General features: G+C 41.6%; 7 protein-coding genes across 7 annotated transcripts; 4 read left to right on the top strand and 3 right to left on the bottom strand.

Annotated features, from left to right (window-relative positions):
* Positions 1 to 120: 120 nt before the first annotated feature.
* Positions 121 to 1,829, bottom strand: BYT42DRAFT_406369 (uncharacterized protein). The gene is made up of 8 exons (XM_051563419.1): positions 1,683 to 1,829; positions 1,503 to 1,619; positions 1,398 to 1,431; positions 1,225 to 1,326; positions 1,045 to 1,151; positions 857 to 975; positions 629 to 761; positions 121 to 546 (listed from the first exon to the last, which is right to left on the bottom strand). The coding sequence occupies exons 1-8, from the start codon at positions 1,705 to 1,707 to the stop codon at positions 188 to 190; spliced, it is 996 nt and encodes a 331-aa protein (XP_051421748.1). The 5' UTR covers positions 1,708 to 1,829; the 3' UTR covers positions 121 to 187.
* A 1,691-nt stretch (positions 1,830 to 3,520) lies between these two features.
* Positions 3,521 to 5,485, top strand: BYT42DRAFT_406329 (kinase-like domain-containing protein). Its single transcript, XM_051563418.1, has 8 exons — positions 3,521 to 3,659; positions 3,729 to 3,857; positions 3,920 to 4,094; positions 4,172 to 4,248; positions 4,313 to 4,574; positions 4,634 to 4,645; positions 4,772 to 5,035; positions 5,155 to 5,485. Exons 1-8 carry the CDS (start codon positions 3,616 to 3,618, stop codon positions 5,308 to 5,310), a joined length of 1,119 nt encoding a protein of 372 aa, XP_051421747.1. The 5' UTR covers positions 3,521 to 3,615; the 3' UTR covers positions 5,311 to 5,485.
* A 14-nt stretch (positions 5,486 to 5,499) lies between these two features.
* On the bottom strand, positions 5,500 to 6,294 carry BYT42DRAFT_615642 (kinase binding protein CGI-121-domain-containing protein; the record flags this gene model as incomplete). The annotated part of the gene is made up of 5 exons (XM_051571982.1): positions 5,500 to 5,580; positions 5,647 to 5,736; positions 5,812 to 5,895; positions 5,973 to 6,095; positions 6,148 to 6,294. 5 exons carry the CDS (start codon positions 6,292 to 6,294, stop codon positions 5,500 to 5,502), a joined length of 525 nt encoding a protein of 174 aa, XP_051421746.1.
* A 6,586-nt stretch (positions 6,295 to 12,880) lies between these two features.
* BYT42DRAFT_576525 (uncharacterized protein) lies at positions 12,881 to 14,221 on the top strand. The gene is made up of 4 exons (XM_051569072.1): positions 12,881 to 13,533; positions 13,620 to 13,722; positions 13,829 to 13,884; positions 13,959 to 14,221. The coding sequence occupies exons 1-4, from the start codon at positions 12,978 to 12,980 to the stop codon at positions 14,198 to 14,200; spliced, it is 957 nt and encodes a 318-aa protein (XP_051421745.1). The 5' UTR covers positions 12,881 to 12,977; the 3' UTR covers positions 14,201 to 14,221.
* Positions 14,222 to 14,783: 562 nt separating this feature from the next.
* Positions 14,784 to 15,734, bottom strand: BYT42DRAFT_406303 (uncharacterized protein). The gene has a single exon (XM_051563417.1). The coding sequence runs from the start codon at positions 15,482 to 15,484 to the stop codon at positions 14,993 to 14,995; it is 492 nt and encodes a 163-aa protein (XP_051421744.1). The 5' UTR covers positions 15,485 to 15,734; the 3' UTR covers positions 14,784 to 14,992.
* A 1,433-nt stretch (positions 15,735 to 17,167) lies between these two features.
* Positions 17,168 to 18,301, top strand: BYT42DRAFT_576519 (HAD-like domain-containing protein). Its single transcript, XM_051569071.1, has 4 exons — positions 17,168 to 17,300; positions 17,364 to 17,460; positions 17,536 to 17,606; positions 17,665 to 18,301. Exons 1-4 carry the CDS (start codon positions 17,237 to 17,239, stop codon positions 18,168 to 18,170), a joined length of 738 nt encoding a protein of 245 aa, XP_051421743.1. The 5' UTR covers positions 17,168 to 17,236; the 3' UTR covers positions 18,171 to 18,301.
* Positions 18,302 to 18,753: 452 nt separating this feature from the next.
* On the top strand, positions 18,754 to 19,385 carry BYT42DRAFT_615638 (40S ribosomal protein S18; the record flags this gene model as incomplete). Its single annotated transcript, XM_051571981.1, has 3 exons — positions 18,754 to 18,774; positions 18,855 to 19,021; positions 19,091 to 19,385. 3 exons carry the CDS (start codon positions 18,754 to 18,756, stop codon positions 19,383 to 19,385), a joined length of 483 nt encoding a protein of 160 aa, XP_051421742.1.
* Positions 19,386 to 19,589: the final 204 nt, after the last annotated feature.

Raw genomic sequence — 19,589 nt, 5'->3', positions numbered from 1 at the left:
ATATATCCTTAGCATTTTATCCGCCAGAAAGTAATGTTGTAAGAAAATGTTGATTAACGATTGAGAAATTATGACTTGAGACAATGCGGGAAATTGGGGGAAAGTGTATAAAAGTAGGGTATAAAAAAAAGATAACAAACACAAAAGGGATTATAAGCATGAGGAAAAGCACACTTGAAATAACAGATTAGCTGACACTGCTGGTTTCACAACCCGGTGATTCCTTGCGTCCATGACTTGTATTTGCGTGACCGCCCACCAATGTCGTCGTCGCAGACGGCGCCATTGATACGGATGGTGTATATCCTGACATGGAAATCGAAGTATAATGCTTGGTATGCGCCGCATGCAATGACTTGTCCTCTTCAAACCCGATTGTGCTCTCAGGATCGATGTCATCAAACTCGTTGGGTTTCTTCTTGTTATTGAAGCGACGATTGGAATTCAGAGGCGCAACCGCTTGCGGTGAGGTGTTTTGATTATTGTTATTAACGGGATGAATAATGAGAACGACCACAATCCATACTACCATGGAAGTCACATTGACTAAAAAAGGCGAAAAAAAAACCAGTGACGCTTTTAGTGAACAGAATAGGGGGACATCAATTTAAGACATGATGGCACTTACCATTGCAGATAAGGAAATCCGCCGAGAACTTGTGAACGTTGAGTGTCTTTTTAGGAGTGAGACCGTCGGCACAAAGGATAATCATGGAAATGGAAGCGACAAACAACGCGGCTGTCAGAATCATATTAAGGTCCTAGCCGCATGAAAAGAAACAAGGCACAAATTAGCTCCTGACATTATTTCAAATCAAGAAAAATGAGTAAAGTTCCAAAAAGAAAAAAAAATTACCTGGAAGTTTCTAATCTTGTGAGCAATGGACCTCTGATTAGTGGCTGCTTTGGAGGTCATGATAAGTTTATTGAATCGAAAATGCGACCGGATTCCAAGGCAAGCGACAATGAGTAGGCCTACGGAGGACAAAATTATGTGAGGAAAAAATAAAATGCATGTGTGACGGATGGTGAATGCAAACGTACCACATCCGTAGACCAGTTGAGGCATCACTTCTTTGTAAGTGTGTTCATAAACATCTCGAGCAAAATTATATCGGAGACATGGGAAAATGAAGATGCCTGCAATGGTCCTAGTAAGGTTTGAATTTTTTTAAGATTCAGGGTCACAGGATCCCATCGAAAGTCAAGATCAAATCAACTTACCAGCCAATATAAAATCGGAATTCTTTACTACTCATAAAGTTGGCTTGTGCTACTGCATTGGCAAGATAATTCCAAAAACATTGCAGTAAAAGCAAAGTACCGCTGCATACAAAGCACTGGGTTAATCACTGTTTCTTTCTTCGTTGGTAAATTGCAAAATTTCATTTACTTACGTTTGCAAAGATAACCCAATACATAAGCTGTAATCTAATTTCAAGATGCAGAGCATGGGTATTTAGAATGAACGGAAGACGGTCGACGAATCTTGCGAAGCTTACCTGTTGGTATGATAAGACGGCGAGTTTCTTCTTTCCACATGAACTCGGGTTTGGTGAAGATGTGGCCAAAAATACTGACAAAACCTTCCTCGTATTTGAATTTGCAAGAGGTGATATCTGTCAAAAGCGATTAGCCTATGTTTAATCCATGTTAAGGTTTGATTTTTAAGGATGAATTACCATATGTAAGCTGGGCTGGTATCATTATCAGGATAAGCAAGCTCACAAAGCCTTTGAGTTCTCCTTGTCGTAAACGGTAAGGATGTAGACATTTGAATCGATCTACTTTCCATACTCGGTAGATGTACCATATAGCAAAGTATGATATAGAAAGAGATCTCTCTAAAAAAACCAATAATTAGTCACATCTGAATCCAATATTCGAAGAATAATAATAAGAGGAAAAAAAATACGATAATTACGGAGAAAACTAAAGTCACTAAGATGGGTCATCTAGGAAAACAGAATAAAAGCGAAGAGGACTCGATTTTATTTGCAAGAAAACACGGAAAACCTTGGGTCCTTTTATGAGAAGAAAAATAAAAGACGAGGGAATAGTTGCAACCCCCAATGCACTTTGGTAAAAAGACATACCAAATTTGAGCAGATCAGGTTGGGGAAACTCTCTTTTTTCTCGCTTTGCCGCTGTACCTTTGAGTCTTGGAAGGAGTAGAAGAGCAGAGAAGGGATGGTTGCATGAAAGGAGAATGTATAGAAAAAAAGAAAGAAAGAAAAAAAAGACATAGTGATATGATAAGGAGCGGCTATGTCCGGTTAAATGCGCACTGGACGCATATATCTGCCCCTGAGAGGATAACTGATTGTTCGGTGGTTCATGGTTCCGAAAAGTCGCAACATGCGCCATCCTTTCTGATCCCTGAGAACAAAAAAAAAAAAAAAAAATTGCAATACTAACAAAAGGAATCTCGTGTGCACCATCGAGTGGGGACTTGTTCATGGAATGGCAAGGATCCAAACTGCACAGCTAGGAGAAGTTGCAGTTTTGTAACTGTAGGAGAACTTTGAGTGAGCCACGGATGCGTCCTGACATAATCATAATGAACATTATTTTCATTTTATGCCTGTGATGCTGCATATGTAGCACGGTCTCAAGGATGCAGCATACATAGAGGAGTCAATGATCTCACATTTTTTAAATGAACGATAGGAAAAAAAAGAAGAAGGGTTTTTATCCGTATCAGGAAGATCGGCATTAATCATCAGCATGAAACTACAAGACAATGAACTCTAATCGAGAGCCGGTAACCAGAAAACTGGATAACGGAATGGGGACCCGTTCATAAAGCTAAACAACGAAACTGGTCTTTTTGAGATCCCTAGTAACTGAGCAAATAATAGGGTGGCCAGTTGAAGTATGGTGTGGCGGTGCAAATGCGATTGTTGTTATGAAGACCCATGTCAATGCGACGACAGCTAGGTAAGAAAACTTTGAAAGCTAAAAACAGTTGATATATTGTACTGCCTGACGACAGGTTGGTTGCAATGATGTCAGATTAAAAATGGAAATCTTGTTTGATTTATTGTTGTTACAAATCAAGCTTGACTCATGGGTGATTATAGCAACACCACGAGACAAAAGTTTTTGATGCATAGCGATCGAAATTAAAAAAAAAAGAGCTTCAAGCCATGTATGATTATGAAGCAAGGGAGTGTTTATCCCGAATAATAGGAATAATATGTTAAGTTTACGATCAGGACACACGTACGGGAACCGTGTTCTAAAACAATGGTTCTCAAATCAGGCAATGACACCTGCACCCTCACCATGCCATTTTAGACTTTATCTCATTGAAGATACGATCAATCAAAACTCAAAGTACTATTGGTTTTGCCAAATAATGGTGCAATAGTATGTGCGAAAAGTCTAGATACTAGCCTGTTGATCTGCTCTAGACTTGTCTTTGTCATTGCGAATGCTCGTGGGAGAATGAATGTGACCCGCTTTTTGATGCAGTGCTGAATTTTAAATCCATTTCATCTTAGTAACGGGTGTTACCCCAGAATCGGAGTACTGCAAATCGCATTCAATATTTTACCAATAAGCTGGAATAGTTTTTTAATTTTTTTTATCAGCAAGGATACAATATTCGATATGAAGAAAGATCACGGGCAATCAACATCCGATGTGCGATCAGGGTGAGGGCTTATTATTATGATTTAGTCCAGCTTCTGCCGAAACTTTATGTTCTGACACGGCCATGCTAGACACGAACTCGATGTAGCTAAATTGGAAGCCTACCTGGGTGAACATGTTCCTGGATTCAATCGACCACTGCATATCAGCCAATTCAAACTTGGACAGTCGAACCCTACATATCTTTTGAAAGACGGAAAGTAGGTTGCTTATAGTCAGGCAGGGAAAGGGACAGGAAGCAGATAATCACATGGTTCGTTAGTCAACAGCAATACGTTCTTCGCAAGAAACCTCCAGGTCAGCTTTTGTCTAGCACTGCTCATGCTGTTGAGCGTGAATACCGTATCTTGCGTGCCCTGGGAACTCATTCCGATGTTCCTGTGCCGCATGTGTATACGCTTTGCGAAGATACATCGATCATTGGCACTCCGTTTTATGTATGTTGAAACTACATTCTTTTTCTTGCGATGGCTGATCTTGTTCCTTCTAATGCGGTTATTTGCGATCATCGCAGGTTATGGAGTTCCTTGCAGGACGCATTTTCGCTGATGTGCGAATGTTGCAGCTTCCTTTTGAAGAACGTAGACAATGGTAAGTTGTGATAGGTGGGACAAGCGCGAAAAATGGGTCTGGCTCGCTCATTATCATGCGGTAGCTGGTTTTCGGCCGTGGAAACATTGGCCAAACTTCACCGTGTGGATTTTGCGGCGATTGGCCTGGAGAACTATGGCCGCAATTCCGGTTTCTATGACCGCCAAATGCGATCCCTCAGCAAGGTGTCGCAAGCTCAAGCCGAAACAAAAGACAATGAAACCGGTGATAAAGTGGGGCCTATCCCTCGATTGGAGGAAATGTTTGCTTGGTTCAAACGCAATCAAGTCAAAGATCAAGCGACCATTGTTCACGGTGATTTCAAGGTAAGCTTATAAGTAAACACACTACGAAGATACGTTAAATTAACTTCTTCATGGCCTAGATCGACAATCTGGTAAAGTATCCCATTTCATTGACTCAATATGGTCATTGACCGCGTAAAAATGCAAGATGCCCAAATCGGGACAAACCACGAAAACCTTATGCTGATCGACGTCATGGACACTGACTCTATCGATAGATTTTCCATCCCACTGAACCTCGGGTGATTGGTGTTCTGGATTGGGAGTTATCGACCATTGGTCACCCATTATCCGATTTATCCAACCTCCTGCAGCCGTTCTATATTCCTCCGTCTCAAGAATTGGCAGGGTTCAAGGGTATCAAGAAGGAGGATTTACCGATTCCCGATGCACAAGACCTCATGCAAGCGTATTGCTTATGCCTGGGTACGACGTACCCCATCGATCGATGGAATTTTGCAGTTGCATTTTCATTTTTCAGAGTAAGGATCCTTCTTATTTTCTATATTGCAGATTGCAGATTGCAGTCATCTTTTCATTTTTTTCCCTTCTACTTGCTTCTCTGACTATCGACATTTCCTCCTTTTTCCTTATTATCCAGGTTTCTGTCATTCTGCAAGGCATTGCTGCACGTGTCGCTCGCAAACAAGCATCCTCTGCCGAAGCCAAATCGTATGCGGCACGTTTTAAACCCATGGCCTATCTGGCGTTACAATTTGTAGATGAAGGTGACCTGGTGGCCACCAGTAAACTCTAATTGATTACAACATCCACCATAACCACTGCCATGAATGAAACTGATCTTTGATAATTGGTCTTTGTTTTTGGTTTTATACTATTGCTACTCTTCTTTCTCTTTCTTTTTTGTACAATAAGTCGATATGTAGCTGAAAGACGCAAACTGATCGAAATAAAGAACCCTGGACTGCTCTTTCGTGGTCTCACGTTAAATTCCTTTCAATGCCATTGCGCCCATCACCAAATCAAAAATGGTATTTATATCGTCCGTGCCGCCAACTTGATAATACTACAACAATGCAGCACGTTAAGTCCTCGATGGGTCCGTGAATTTGCTATGCGATGAACAAATTACCTTTTTGATACGTTTCAAATCACGGACCTTTTCAAGGTCATCAAGCGATACAAGCGTGCCTTGGATGTTTGCCTGCAAAAACTCTTGCGCCTACAACGAGAAAAAAAATATCGCGTCCATTTCAGAACCTCGTCCTTTTTAGGTTTTGCATTACGTAAGTCGTACCTCTTCTGATGTAGTGCCTATTTTGATCACTAAGACATCTTGGGTCTCGTCTTCAATACCAAATCGTCGTAAAGCTTGAGCAATCTAAAAAATAAACATTGACTGTTGAGGAACCTGTTTTGCCTTTGCTGTACGCTACTTTGACTGAAAAAAAAGCATACGTGTATAGCAGGTGAAAAGTCAAACACGATCTCCGAGTGGATATTGTGCGTTTTGAGTTGTTTGTTGAGATGATCATGGACAGCACGATTACATGCAGCGAGGGCATGCGTGCGGTTTATCACCTATGCGTTGTAAGTTCAGTTTTAGTCATGACAAAGTCCATGAAGTACGTACAAGCGCGGCATTGACTAGAGCGCATGACAAGGTAGGATCCTGCTGAACGAGTCGTTTCCGCAAATCGGCAGTATTCGTCACATTCTGGAATAATGCAATGTGAACTGGAGGCTGATCGGAATAAAGCTCTAGTGTATGAGTCTCCATGGCACACAAGATTGTAACGACGCTCGGATAATCCACAAATCGATTTGCATCAAAAATCCAGTGTTGGCTCAGTGACTTCTTTTGACATGGTCGGCCTTTTTTATTTCTAGTCCCGGAAAAGGAGATCTCTTTGCATCTCTTAAAAGGTAGAAATAGTGGCTAAATTCTGCATATGGTGAATCGGGGCTGATATGATCCTTTTCCTATAGGATTTGTGGCGAGAAAATAGGGGGTCTGCATTGAGTGCGCTTCTTTTGTGTAATCTTTTTGCGTAAAAAGCGATCTGCTTAGTAACAGAGTCATCCTTTTAACAGAATACCTTTGGCTGACAAATTCGCAAGTGATCTTTTTATTGGGGGACATCATACTGTATGATACCATGCTATATCTTCTTGATCTTTGGATTGTGCTGGTTTATTTAAATGCGCAGTCGGTAAAAAAAAAAAAAAGCCAAAAGCGAAGCATCCAGTGCGAAAAAACCGGTGTGTCCAATTCGTGGCGAACCAGGCCACCGCGGATCTTCGAACAAGACTGTCTTGGATACAAACCGGAACTGATCGCGACTAAGGAATTAAGCGAACGTTTATCATCAAGACATCTCTAAAGGACACATGCAAGAACCAACGACTCGTTGATAGCTTACAGAACGCTTAGGTGCCGCTTCAGGCGAGCGTTCTTCTCTACATTTACGCCAGGACCAACGATCACACTCAAAAGCCAGAAAGACAGCCCAAATACATTCAGGGATAAACTAAGTGATAGGTGTAGCATTGTGATTGTGTTTTGGAAGCATCTCCTTCTCAGGAGTAGCGAGAGGGAAACTCGCTGCACCAACAAAGTTTGAGAGACTACCCTTCTTGTTGGAAGAATGAACTGGGAAGCGTCTCAAGCAGGCACATGATCAATACTCTTTGCTCCCAATTTTTCAATTGTAAATGTCATTCATCTTTTACTGAAAGGAAGGCAGCGAATGAATACTATTGCTGATCAAACACGTTTATTCTTTAAATTCATTTTACCTTGTTGTTTTTATTGTCATCTCGCCTCTATAAATGATGTATGCAGTTTGCTTGCATTTTTCTTACTTCCATTATCTCATTGCAAAACCTTCTATTGAAAAAATTCTTTTTTTTTCCCTGCTGTGAATACTCTAAACGAGCTAAACACTGATCTAAAACGATTCGTTGCCACACAGTTCAAGTCATTTGCCGACTATCGAAAACTCGCGTATCAAAGGTAAAAAATATCTTAAACGAACTTTCGAGTGCTTACTGATGCATTAAAATATCTCAACAAAAGCGTCTACACCCATTGATAGCCTGGGCGGGAAGGAACAAACGGGGTTCATTAAGTGCCGCTTTGTGCATTTTCCATGTTGCATTGTAACCAACGTCCAAACATCCAACATACAAAAGTCCCGTCAAGATTCTCGCCCAGGTTATAGACTTTATCTGACAAGAGTCGCTCAATGCAAAGGGGGAGACCTCAAGTAGCTGGCGGCTTCCAGAAGTGGGGTGCACAGCTTGTTAGTGCTACATAATAAAAAAAAATCGTCATGACATTACGATTACTTCATGACTTGAGTTGCACTATTAGACGATTGGCTGAACTTATTGACAAATACTTCATGCACGCCACGGTGAAATTTGCGGAAGAGTGGGAAAAAGCAGAGCGCGGTGTGTCACCTAATGGTGGTAACGCGGTAATTTCAATAAATCACGAGTCCATTGCCGGCTTGCACAAAGGTAATGCAGATAATAGCTGGTGCAACACGCCTGTTTGGTTGTGCATGACGTCAAATTCAGGGAAGACGCCAAAGATTATTGGTTTTCTTGAACAGAAAAAAAAAGCATCATCTCTTTTTTTTCACCCCGCATTATGAGCGGGAAATTCCCAAATCGTGCCATATAGACCGGAAAAAGAAAGAACACAACGTGGCTTTTTTTTATGCAATATAATGAACAATGAAAAAAAAATTACATAAAGGGGAATCATCTGATGATCTGGGAGAGAAAAAGAAAAAAGAAAACTTAATGGATGTAGGGTGGAAACAAAGAGAAACAGGACAAAGATCATAGTGATAATGGGAGAATGCACAATCTATATAACTCATGTAATGGGGAATGGAAATGGTGAGGAGAGGGGAAATCATGAAGAGAGAATTGGGAAGCAAAAGACAACTTTTGCTTTGTAATATGTGAACGCGTAGGTATGGAATATCTTGTTTGGGTTGAGAGGTATACAAGTATTTTTTCTTTTTGGTTTTTTTTCTTGGTTTTTTTTGGTTTGTTTACTGTGCTTGCGATGAGATGAACCGATTTTTTGTGGCTTTGTATTGAGCGCTTCTTGGCCGGATAACTTTTTTTAAGCGGGATTCGGCTTCTTTGGGCACATCCTGATGAAAGAAAGAGACGTAAGGATTTGGACATGAAGCAATTCCTTGAAGAAATATATACTTACATGGAGTAATGACCCTTTTCACCACAATGGATACAGCGACCATCAGACATTGCAAAGTAATGTTTTTTTTTGGAGGTTGAGTGAAAGAGAGAAGGAAAACGAACGAATGAGATCGTACAGGTAGGAGGTAGGAGGTAGTCGTAAAGAAAAAAAAAGTGAAAAGGTTGAGTAAAGCCGAGTTTTTTTTCCTCCCCCTCGTTCCTTTTTATAAAGAATTGGAAGCTTATCGCCACCTTTCTTATTTTGGAGCATAATAAAACAGGCTACCCCAATAAGCGGTTCAATTCCACTTTTTTTGTTACAAGCTTAACAATATGCCGATCTTGTTCGGCACGTGGCGAAGCCATGTGTAACCCTTTGATTCATTCGTACTCCCATAGTAACAAACGAAATTTAGCCTTCATCCTCCGACCACCCGTGTCATACCTTCAAGGTCGGCTCATCAACCGATGGCAAAATAAAGAAAATATTTCTCGTCATACTATTTCAATGAGCGATTGGTGGTAAACACCGTCTTTTTTTATGACATCTATTTATAACCGACATGTATTATGCTCTGATGGATACGGTGATAACATCAGGGAATGATAAATGTAACAGTGGATACTAGAAAAAAAAGAACCCAATTTGCAACATGGGAATTCACCCTTTCAAGATACTGCCAACCAAAAGAATGTACAAAAGCTAAAAAACAAAGAAGAAGAAGATGGAACAACTATAAACATGTGCCGACTCCGATTTCGAGATGTTGTCAGCGGACGGAGTTGTTTGACAACAATTGCGTTACAATGATAACCTATGTCGGCGACAGACGGTGCTTGGTTGCGGAGACTACGCAGTCGACGATGAAAGATATCAAGTTAGACGAATGATCTGGCGACGAGACACGTGGCAACCACAGCGGAAGCGGAGATTTCCGTCCCCAGCGTCGTTGTCTTCACAGATGGACTGAACAGCTTCGATGAAGTTCCAACCATGCCGGAATGATGCTGATTAGGAACATGGTGAACAGAATCAAGCCATGTGAACCTGCGCAAAAAGCGGAAACGCGAAATATTGTTTATCAAAGTATAGGCAGTCAATGGGGTTTTTTTTTTACTACTGAATGGTTACGTTGGTGTCGTTATCACGAATTATTTTGGATGACAAAAAAAGAATACCCTTCAGTTGTTCCGAGGAAAACGCGCAGCGCGTCATCCTGATAGGATGGAAAAATTCAAGATAGATTATCAGTTTAATTATAATCTCAGTGGACAATGAGTTCATCCGCCGTCTTGTACCAATGGTTTGCAAGAGTTTTACTGTTCCATTCATTGATCTCGTGAAGCGTGGATAGACAGGCACGCATTTTTGCCAATCTTCGTTGCGGAGAACGACATCATGATGGTACTTGTCATCGAGTATGAAACGGGTTAGCGCAGAACAATGACAGGCATACCGCCTTCCTGGTAAGGCGAAAAAAAAAAAGTCGATCACCAACGCGTTTGACATCTCTTTTAAGGTTAGATGACTTTTGAATCAAATCAGCGTGTTTTCCCTCCATCAGGCGTTGGGACATAGATCAAAGAAAATGAATGTCAATATTTAATGTAACACCAGCCCATTGGTTCAGGTGGGTTATGAAGCTGTGAAAGGAGAAGGAGAAAAGGAAAACATGCGTCATTGAACATTAATCATCCGCGATGCCGATAATGGTTGGATGACACTGCAAAGTTTGATGTAAGCAATATAAGCTAATCAAAGTCCGTTAATGAAGTGACTTATTGCAGTGGATTAAGTAATAAGCTATTCAAATACAGCTTATTTACCAACGACGTCGGCTGCGACCGCCGATTGGCAGACCTGGTTTGAATCGACGGCCGAAATAAATAAGCTTGCGTTTGACTCGTTTTAGGCTGTGCATGTGACCAGTTCGCGTCAACCAAAATGTGTATGTGCCATGCGCCAAGGCCCACGAAGATATTGGACGCTGTCTTTGATGACAGAGAAAACGTGCTTGCAAATGGTTAATGTATTCAGCATGTCGCGAAGAAATTAAAGCGATCCATATTACCTGCATGAACACCGGTGAACACCAAAAAAAAAAAAAAAAAAAAAAAAAAACAATGCGATCCAGTGATAAAATCCTGGCGCAAGTATAATAATAATAATAAATAAGCTCATCTAAAACCTATAGACCTTTGCAGGAAGATAGCGCTTTTATTTATGATGTTCAAATCAGCAGGGCTGTAGTACGTTTGTTTTTGAGGGCCAACATTAAACGATGATTTCATGTATCATGTATTGCAACATAGCACACTGACTGAAATTTATAAATGCAATATTGTTGCCAAAACAGAAAATGAAAAAAATGTTGTCAGCATTCATTTCTTTTGCTTTCTTTTTTCTGATTTGCAACTTTTTGTCTTGACAAGTACTTTTATTATGCTGGTTAAGGATGCTCTTCTAGACGTTTACATGGCTCCTTTTGTATTTTACTAACAAGCCGTACACCCGCTGTGCAATGGATGCCACCTGCTACTGGATGCCGCACTCTTGCCTTGAGCGACATTCGTCAGACAAAAAGCCTAACGCAATACGGCATAACCTGGGCGAGACTCTTGATGGAACTTTGGTATATTAATGTCAATACTCTGGCATACCATGAAACACTTTTAATGAACAAAGCAGCACTTATTGACCCCCTCCGTTCTGTCCCGCCCAAGGTTATGATAGATCTACAAAGATGTGTGGGAATGTTGGGTATTTAAAAAAAATGAGTTAGTAAGCTCTTTGGTTGATTCAAATTTCGTTGAGATATTTTACCTTTGATGTTTGATGCAGCAGATACCGAGGGCTTCCCGACCGAAATAAAGAAAGGATACAAATATATAAAAAAAGTAAATACAATAGGTGCGTCTGTAAAAACCCCCTAAAAACCCTGTGGGAAAAAAAAGGAGGAAAAGACTGCAAGAAGACTATTCACTAAAATACAAAATACAAACTATGAACTACAAAATACAATAATCGGGAAGACATCTCGAATACCATATCATGAGAAGCAATCCAAAGGAGAGGAACCTGGGGAGGACGCGTCAGCGTTTCCCGATGAAAAAGAGAGTCACACCACCGACGATGCCTTTGACGACAAAAACCGGTTTGGCCACAATCTGGTGCCCGAACAAAGTAGAAAGGTTTTGGAGGGATGGATGGCTTGAATGGCTTGCCAGGCAAAAGAAAACAGGAGAGAAAACCAAAAGCTAAAGACAGAATAGAGAAAAAGGACAGGTAAATTTTTTCTTGTCGAAAAACGGATAGTCGTATCACACAAAAGGTACCTTTTTTCATAATAATCGAATCGACAGGATCAGATACACGCCATAGTCTGGATGATGGATGATGGATGATGGATGCAATGATAGTGAGGGATTTCCAGGCAAACAGAAGAGATGCAAAACTAAAGAAGAAGAAAAAATTCGGACAAAAATATGTGACAATAGTCACCTCACTGATGCATGAATGATGAGCTACACAGATCGAAGCATATCTGCTCCATGTATCATTCGATTACTGAAGAGAATGAAAGGGCATATACAGTATAACTGACAGATAACCCAAATTAAATGATGCTACAAAACACCAGATCGTCGTATCGTCAATCACCTTTCTTCAAAAAAGAGCTCCACTCACATTTTATGTGAACGGCGACGATGCTCTGTTTGACCACAACTGGTGCAAACGGCATCTTGCTGCTGATTGTTTCGCCTATTATCGTGAAAGTGGGCAGCGAGGCATGGTTGAAAGATGAAAAAAAGGTTTAACAGGTCTTGATAACTTAGTGTAGACCATGTGATTTACAAAATCGCTAATTTTTCAAAGATATGATCTTCGAACAGTATGGCAACCGCATGCGGCTCGTACAATCTTGGGTGATTGCAGTGATATGAAGAGCTTAGATGGAAAAACAAGTGTCCACTGTCTATGTCGCTTTATAATGAAAGGAATCCAATGATTTGCTCTTTGAACGTATCTTGTACCGTGGAGCTACAGCATGCCGAATGAAAAAGATGGAATTCGGAGTTTAAAGGCGTGAATGAATGGCCAAAAGGGAAAAACATGCAAAAATTCACCCAACAATTTTGTTACCATTTTTTCTTTCTCAACGGATCTCCACTCAGTCAACGCGTTTTTTCGTAATACGGTCCTTATTCGCATAGAATAAGGGCGAATTATTGTATATCATTATGCAGCCTAGCTTGCAAACTGACAGAAGAATACAACCTTCTTCATCCCAGTCAATGCACCACCATTCCACTCCACATTATGCACTGCCTCCCATTGCTTCGCCTAACATGCAACCACCGGTACTCCCTCCCCCAGCTTCACTCAACTTGAACCTTCCGGTCCCTCCTCCCAACCGTCGTACAGAGCACGTTAACGGAACCGTTGAATCCTACCCGTCCTCATCGTCACCTGCTTCGCCGTCTCTTTATACACAACATAGTAATCATTATCAATCTCTTTCACATGCCAACAGCCGCACCACTTATTCTTATTCACCGCATTTACCCCCTGCACAACCACCGCATGTACAAGCCATGTACTCTTACCACTCGCCGCATTTCGAATCCTCGCAATTACCACCCCTTCATGAGCCTTCTTCCATCTCAAGAAAGGAAACGGATACCCAGCCGATGTCCTCCTGGTATGAAACCTTTGACGATTCTGAAAAACAAGCATTGAAACAATCTGAACAACAAGACCCATATTACTATCCTTCGTCCGATGGGTGGGTGTACGGTTCGTACTTTGGGGTTTCTTTTTTTTTATTTGGTTACTTACTGTGTCCCGTCGATGCGATTACTTATCTTTGTATTGTTCACTAGAACCTTCCTTTCAGACAATTAATAGCGCTCTGATGAAAAAACAACAGGAGTACTCAAATAGAATACAAGAAATCAACCATGAATTCCTGGAAAGCAAAGAGATGTAAGTTCATGTTATCTATTCACCCGTGCCGTTGTATTGGTTCTCCGAATGATGTTCATGCTATTTCGCTATTTCAAACTCCTCCCCACTGGGTCACCGACGCCAGGATTTACCAGGAAAAAATCAAGCAGCTGCAAGATGAAGTATTGTCACTTCAGGAAGGTATGATATGGAGTAGTAGAACCCACAATGCTATTTGTTGTGGAAGCAACAAGACACTGATGGCCTTGAACTAGGACGCGAGCATACCATGTTTGATGAATGCATGGCGGATCTGGAACGACGTCGTGTCACAATGATTGAGGACGCGCGGTTGATGATGGAATATCAAATAGCACAAGTCGATGGCATCTATTTTGCTGATTCGGAATTAATAGAGAAAGAAAGTCAGGTAAAAACAAAAGGGGAAGAAAAGAAAGGGAATCGGTGTGAAAGGCTTTTCATGCCAGGGAAAGAGCGTCTAATAGGCACCCTTTAGACCGAGAAGCAAGAAGTTAAGAATACCATGTTTCAGACGCTGGAAGAAAAGCGACGAAAATTAAAAGATGAAAAAGATGGCGAAACCACTCACACAGCAGGTAAAATATTACGCAACTATTTCTTTTGTTAAACTTGTGAAATCAATCATTCTCATTTGCATACGATTTAGATCTGGGATATTCTGCGCATCAAACCAGGAACCGGCGTCGTATGCTTCGTAAACGAGACGACCAAGGGGATGGAGCGCTTGCGCAGAAGACCGGATCCAACAAAAAGCGACAAGGAGCAGATCATATCCTTTTTTTCCAGACGCATTTTCAAGTGGTCATGGCGTCAACTGATCATGATGTGGCAAAATTGGATCAAATGTAGTAGTGGATCGTTATTTCTTTTTTTACGTCCTTAACCATTTTTATACGTTTGAAAGAATTAGTCAATCCAAGTCAAGCGCTAACGGTACAGCATGAACAAGATATAGAGGACGACTTTATATGTATTTATGATGTAAGTTACTGAGAAGAACTTGTAGCTCCTGTTTTCCAAAACGCTCAAGCATGATGACAGAGTATTGCGAATGCGAAGAAACGGCATATCAATCGTCATGAATCAACAATATCATCGTCCACGGACCGCCGATCATCCAGATAAAAGAACAACCCATTTTCCCTTAGATTCACATCTTTATAATGCACCTTTTCCTTTCTTTTTTAATCCCCATCTTGTTTAACTTATTCTTCAGATTCTTCCAATACTTAGTACTGTACAAATTCCCGAATAGATGAATCTTCGATTATGGTTCATTCTCTCGTGGCTTCATGTGGCTCGGATCCAATGTGACGTGCATCAATCCCAAAAGCACAACGAGTTCCCTTACATCGCCAGAGACTTGAGGAATGTAATTTCTGCAATGGTTAAGCGCAGTTCGACCAGAGTAGAACGAAATAGGTTCAAAGGAACAGGTCTGCTTATGGTTGAATTCATCGTCGACTGGACTCGTTGCAAAACCGGCTGCATCGTCAGATACCGGTCGTCGAACCATAACAGTGGCAGATTTGCGTTCGTCATAATCGTAGATTTCCAGTTCGTAAAAGAGGTCAGGCTCCAAGCACTCGTTGGGCTCGGGGTCCTGGTAATAGTGAGTGTACTCGCCAAATAATCCATACGTTTTTCTCGAATTAGGATCATGCACATGGCCTTGAATGGTCCTCAGAGTACCATCGTAGCCAACATTCGCCAAACAAAGGTGCGCCACACCACCAAAATCGATCAAAGAGTTGGACATGGCGGTGATCTTAGCTAACCCATGTTCTCAGCGCTTATTTTTGTCGGCTTTATCGACTTTATCGGAAGTCCAAAATCAAAAGGGACCAATATAATAGACCAACCGGCGCGGTTGCAACTCGAAATGACGTGTTCACAGTAGATTTTCATCCGTGTGTATTTAATGAAGAAAGAAGAACAATCCTCAAGCCACTTCCTTTCAATATCAAGAACTTGTCGAATAATGCGAGCTGAGAAAAGATCTGTCGGTGGTGATGACTCCAAAAGCCAGCTAAAATATCGGGAATAATTCTCACTTATCTTTCTCATTGGATGGATTCGTGGGAAGAAACGCCATGTCTGGGTATTTGAGCGACTGTATTTCTGAGATAAGGCTTTGGGAGGCCTACCAATGCTTGCGTGATACTATCCCATGAGTTTCTCAGAAAACGCTTGGACCGGACGTATACGATATGGCGTAAAAAAATTAGAAAAAGCTTTCAAGGATCGATCCAACAAAAAGTAATAAGCCCATGGTAAGTGTATGTGTTTCGTTTTCACAGAAAAATGCTGCTGTGTTGACCATGGATATATCAAAAATATACCCAGTTTTGTTTGTCCTACAGTGTTTTTATTCCCTGTAGGGTGCACTTTCTGGCACTGTTATCAAAAGCCATGAAAATGCAGACTAAGCTCAGGGACGTGGAAAACTGTTCCATTAGATCGATAAACCTCATACTAAAAAATCACCATGCAAGTTGCCATGCCATACCAGTATTGGCGTAATTAGTGGTTGTCCCCCTATTTCTTTTCTGTTGGAAAATTGACCGCCATTGTTGCCGTTTTCTGCCATCGGTTCTTCAATTTTCTGTCTGATAAACCTGGTGGCTCGAATGCCAGAAAAAAAAAAAAGAGAAATGCGTCCCGTCGCCCCAGTTTTCCCACTTCGTCATACTCGGCCCTTTCTGGGTAGATGAGACTCCGCCGGCACTCATGGCTTGCCGAAATTAGTATGCACCGTGAGCGGTTCCTGGCCTGTAATTCCATTTATGTCCAAACAGAGATGCCTTGGTCTGCATCGTCTAGTTCGATCTATCAGCTTCTCCCATTTCAAACAAGACAAAGACGTCGTCATAGCAGATATCTTTTCGATACAAGCGACGGTAATCCCAATCAACCATTAGAGCGTCGTTGTCTCAAAATGCATAAACATATTTCCCAACTCCACTCGATGATAATCCAAAAAGGTGGATGCCGTTTTTTTAGCGATGCTTCGTTGCTCCTGAATAGCGTATTCACAATCGGCGTTGTGCTGGGTCCCAGAGGAAACTTTAAAATTTTTGTGCCTGGCGATAGATAGGTGCAATGATGTCATGGAAAAGGTGTGGCCGACGTTTGATCGATAAACGAAACTTTGATAAGACGAAAAACCCCCAACGGCGGCCCACATCTTCGTTTACAGTTCTTCTGCTGATAAATACAAGCAGATAGGTAACTATATGTCACCTCAACCAGCTGAGAGAACTATATATGCTCCAAACTATGACGATTTACGTGCTGTACGTTTTCCCTGTGGTTCACGCAACTGTCACGGGTAAAATTGCTGTGTTACGATTTCTGGGGATGAGGGCAAGATGAGACTAGGCCAAAAATAGAAAGGCCGCCGACATGGCCATCGCACTTAAATTGCAGCTGGCGGACATGGTTTTTTTGCGACCAAGTTCCTTTATACAAATATCGTTGAGCAACACTTTATTGACATTGCTGTAACAAAATGACCAAATCCGACGTCAAGATTCAAGTATTCACTGATTTCGATGGCACACTTTCATTAGATGGTAAGTGTCTGTTTTGTCCTACCTTGTCACAGGGACGGTATTGAGTAACCCAAAAAATGACAGACACTGGCTTGCTGCTCATTGACGATCACCGTTCCATGGGTCCTGAACGACGTCGCGTATTGGAACACAAGATTATGAACGGTGAGATTACCTATAGGTAAGTCTCTTGTAAATTCACTCAATGAATCTACTGTAGTGGATTTGATTCTGACATGCCAGTATTTCTTTGCAGGGACGGTTTGCAGGAAATGTGGAACTCGGTCAAAATTAGCTGGGATGAAGCCTGGAAAGAATATTTAGACGGTAAGCGGTGGTTTGGATCGACTTTTGATTGCAGGATTATTATCTAATTCGTTCCTAGATTGCCGTATCGATCCCGGCTTCCCTGACTTTTTCGATTTCTGCCGTGAAAACGAATATCCTGTCACCATCATCAGCAGCGGATGGAAGCCTTTATTGTCCAAAATCATGACCAACTTCTTGGGTGAGAAGGCCAAGGATATTGAGATTGTATCCAATGATGGTGAAGTCGTCGACCGAACCTGGAAGATCATTTGGCACGATGATTCGGAATATGGTAACGACAAGTCCAGAACCTTGAAGCAAGCACGCGAAGCGGCTTCCCCTGACACCATTTTTGTATTCTGTGGTGATGGTGTTTCGGACATCTCTGCCGCTCGACATGCCGACGTATTGTTTGCTCGTAAGGACCGTGATTTGGAAACCTACTGCCGTCGTGAAAAGATTCCCTTCGTTGCTTTCGACACTTTCAAAGAAGTCCATGACATTGTCAAGAAGTTGGCTGACGGCAAAGCAAAGATTGAGAAGGATGCCAGAACCGGTTTTTGCAGTGTGGTCGACGTTTAAGATTGATTTACGTCGTCCCAATCAACTTAGATGTTCAATTTAAGAAAAAAGACAATCATTAACTTATTTAAACCATATAATTTACGTCATCAATAAAATTTCAACTCGTACGAGTAATGATAGAAAAACACACGACATGATTCCTCTTTTCTGAATCTGATGAGTTGAATCCCACCTGTCTACGGGGCCAGAAGATGATTGGCCAATCACTCGTCCAATCGAAAAAGTAATCCCCTGTCCAAAATCCGGACCGCATCTGACCATTTTCGGTCCGATTCGATTCGAAATCCGCTCCACTGCCAGAGGGCCTTCGACAGAGAGAATAACGTGGTGTCCTGCGGCAGAGGGCCATCCGATCTTCCCTTTTCGAAATATGGTATGTATACACTGCAAGGTTGTAAGCTGTTGAAGGGAAATTAGATGCCCAAAAGACTCGTATGATGGATTGACGACGATACCAATATGGATGAACAACGGATGGATGGAATGAATACCTAAAGATGATGAAAAAAAACTCGTTTGACGGGCTCCACTGGACTTTTTCGACGTCGTTGCGACCTTTCAGCGAAATTCCTACCTTGTCATGTCGAGTCTTGGGCTCATTGTATCCCTTCAACGACTGTTTGCTTACATGTGTTTGATAATGCGAGCTCTAACTGGGGTTTATTTTTCCTTTTGTTTTAGTCGCTCGTTGTTCCAGAGAGGAATCAGTTCCAGCACATTATCCGTCTTCTCAACACCAACGTTGACGGTAAGAACAAGATCACCATTGCCTTGACCTCCGTCAAGGGTGTTGGTCGTCGTTTTGCCAACATTGCCTGCAAGAAGGCCGATGTCGATCTTAACAAGAGGTAAGATATCACGTCGAGACGAGCTCTGGTCACTTGAATGTTAAAAATTGATGTTCCATGTACTATTAGAGCCGGTGAATGCACCAACGAAGAATTGGAGCGCATCGTCACCATTCTCCAGAACCCTGCTCAGTACAAGATCCCCAACTGGTTCCTCAACAGACAGAAGGATATCATTGACGGCAAGTACTCTCAAGTCATCTCCAACGTTCTCGACACCAAGATGCGTGAAGATCTTGAACGTTTGAAGAAGATCCGCAACCACCGTGGTCTTCGTCACTTCTGGGGTCTCCGTGTCCGTGGTCAACACACCAAGACCACCGGTCGCCGTGGTAGAACCGTCGGTGTGTCCAAGAAGAAATAAGTAAGTTCTTTATTTTTGTCAAGTATATATGAGTCATGGTACTGATCGCGACTTATTCTTTTTCATCGTTTTTTCTAGATTAAATTTGCCATTATTCATCAGAATAAAAGCATTTGTTTTCTTTGCAATTCGTTTTTTTGGTACGCACGAGACAATCATTGATCAAAAACTTGATAGAAGAAAGATTTTCGGTGCGTTGCTGGT

Source organism: Radiomyces spectabilis (genome assembly GCF_025331425.1).
Source record: "Radiomyces spectabilis strain NRRL 2753 chromosome Unknown BYT42scaffold_9, whole genome shotgun sequence".
NCBI classification, from domain to species: domain Eukaryota; kingdom Fungi; phylum Mucoromycota; class Mucoromycetes; order Mucorales; family Radiomycetaceae; genus Radiomyces; species Radiomyces spectabilis.
The sequence above is the reverse complement of the archived record's forward strand: the minus strand, read 5'-3'. Positions and strand labels throughout refer to the sequence as shown.

Bases quoted from the DNA above. Each gene is read 5' to 3' on its own strand.
- BYT42DRAFT_406369 (XM_051563419.1), bottom strand. From the start codon at position 1,707: ATGATACCAGCCCAGCTTACATATG. The intron at 1,152-1,224 runs GTAAGTTGATTT...AAACCTTACTAG, and splicing joins TTCCGATTTTATATTGGCTG to GACCATTGCAGGCATCTTCA. The intron at 547-628 runs GTAAGTGCCATC...CGCCTTTTTTAG, and splicing joins GGATTTCCTTATCTGCAATG to TCAATGTGACTTCCATGGTA.
- BYT42DRAFT_406329 (XM_051563418.1), top strand. From the start codon at position 3,616: ATGAAGAAAGATCACGGGCAATCAACATCCGATGTGCGATCAGG. The intron at 3,660-3,728 runs GTGAGGGCTTAT...CGGCCATGCTAG, and splicing joins ACATCCGATGTGCGATCAGG to ACACGAACTCGATGTAGCTA. The intron at 4,095-4,171 runs GTATGTTGAAAC...CGATCATCGCAG, and splicing joins TCATTGGCACTCCGTTTTAT to GTTATGGAGTTCCTTGCAGG.
- BYT42DRAFT_576525 (XM_051569072.1), top strand. From the start codon at position 12,978: ATGCAGCCTAGCTTGCAAACTGACAGAAGAATACAACCTTCTTCATCC. The intron at 13,534-13,619 runs GTTCGTACTTTG...ATTGTTCACTAG, and splicing joins GTCCGATGGGTGGGTGTACG to AACCTTCCTTTCAGACAATT. The intron at 13,723-13,828 runs GTAAGTTCATGT...CACCGACGCCAG, and splicing joins TTCCTGGAAAGCAAAGAGAT to GATTTACCAGGAAAAAATCA.
- BYT42DRAFT_406303 (XM_051563417.1), bottom strand. From the start codon at position 15,484: ATGTCCAACTCTTTGATCGATTTTGGTGGTGTGGCGCACCTTTGTTTG.
- BYT42DRAFT_576519 (XM_051569071.1), top strand. From the start codon at position 17,237: ATGACCAAATCCGACGTCAAGATTCAAGTATTCACTGATTTCGATGGC. The intron at 17,301-17,363 runs GTAAGTGTCTGT...AAAAAATGACAG, and splicing joins TGGCACACTTTCATTAGATG to ACACTGGCTTGCTGCTCATT. The intron at 17,461-17,535 runs GTAAGTCTCTTG...ATTTCTTTGCAG, and splicing joins AACGGTGAGATTACCTATAG to GGACGGTTTGCAGGAAATGT.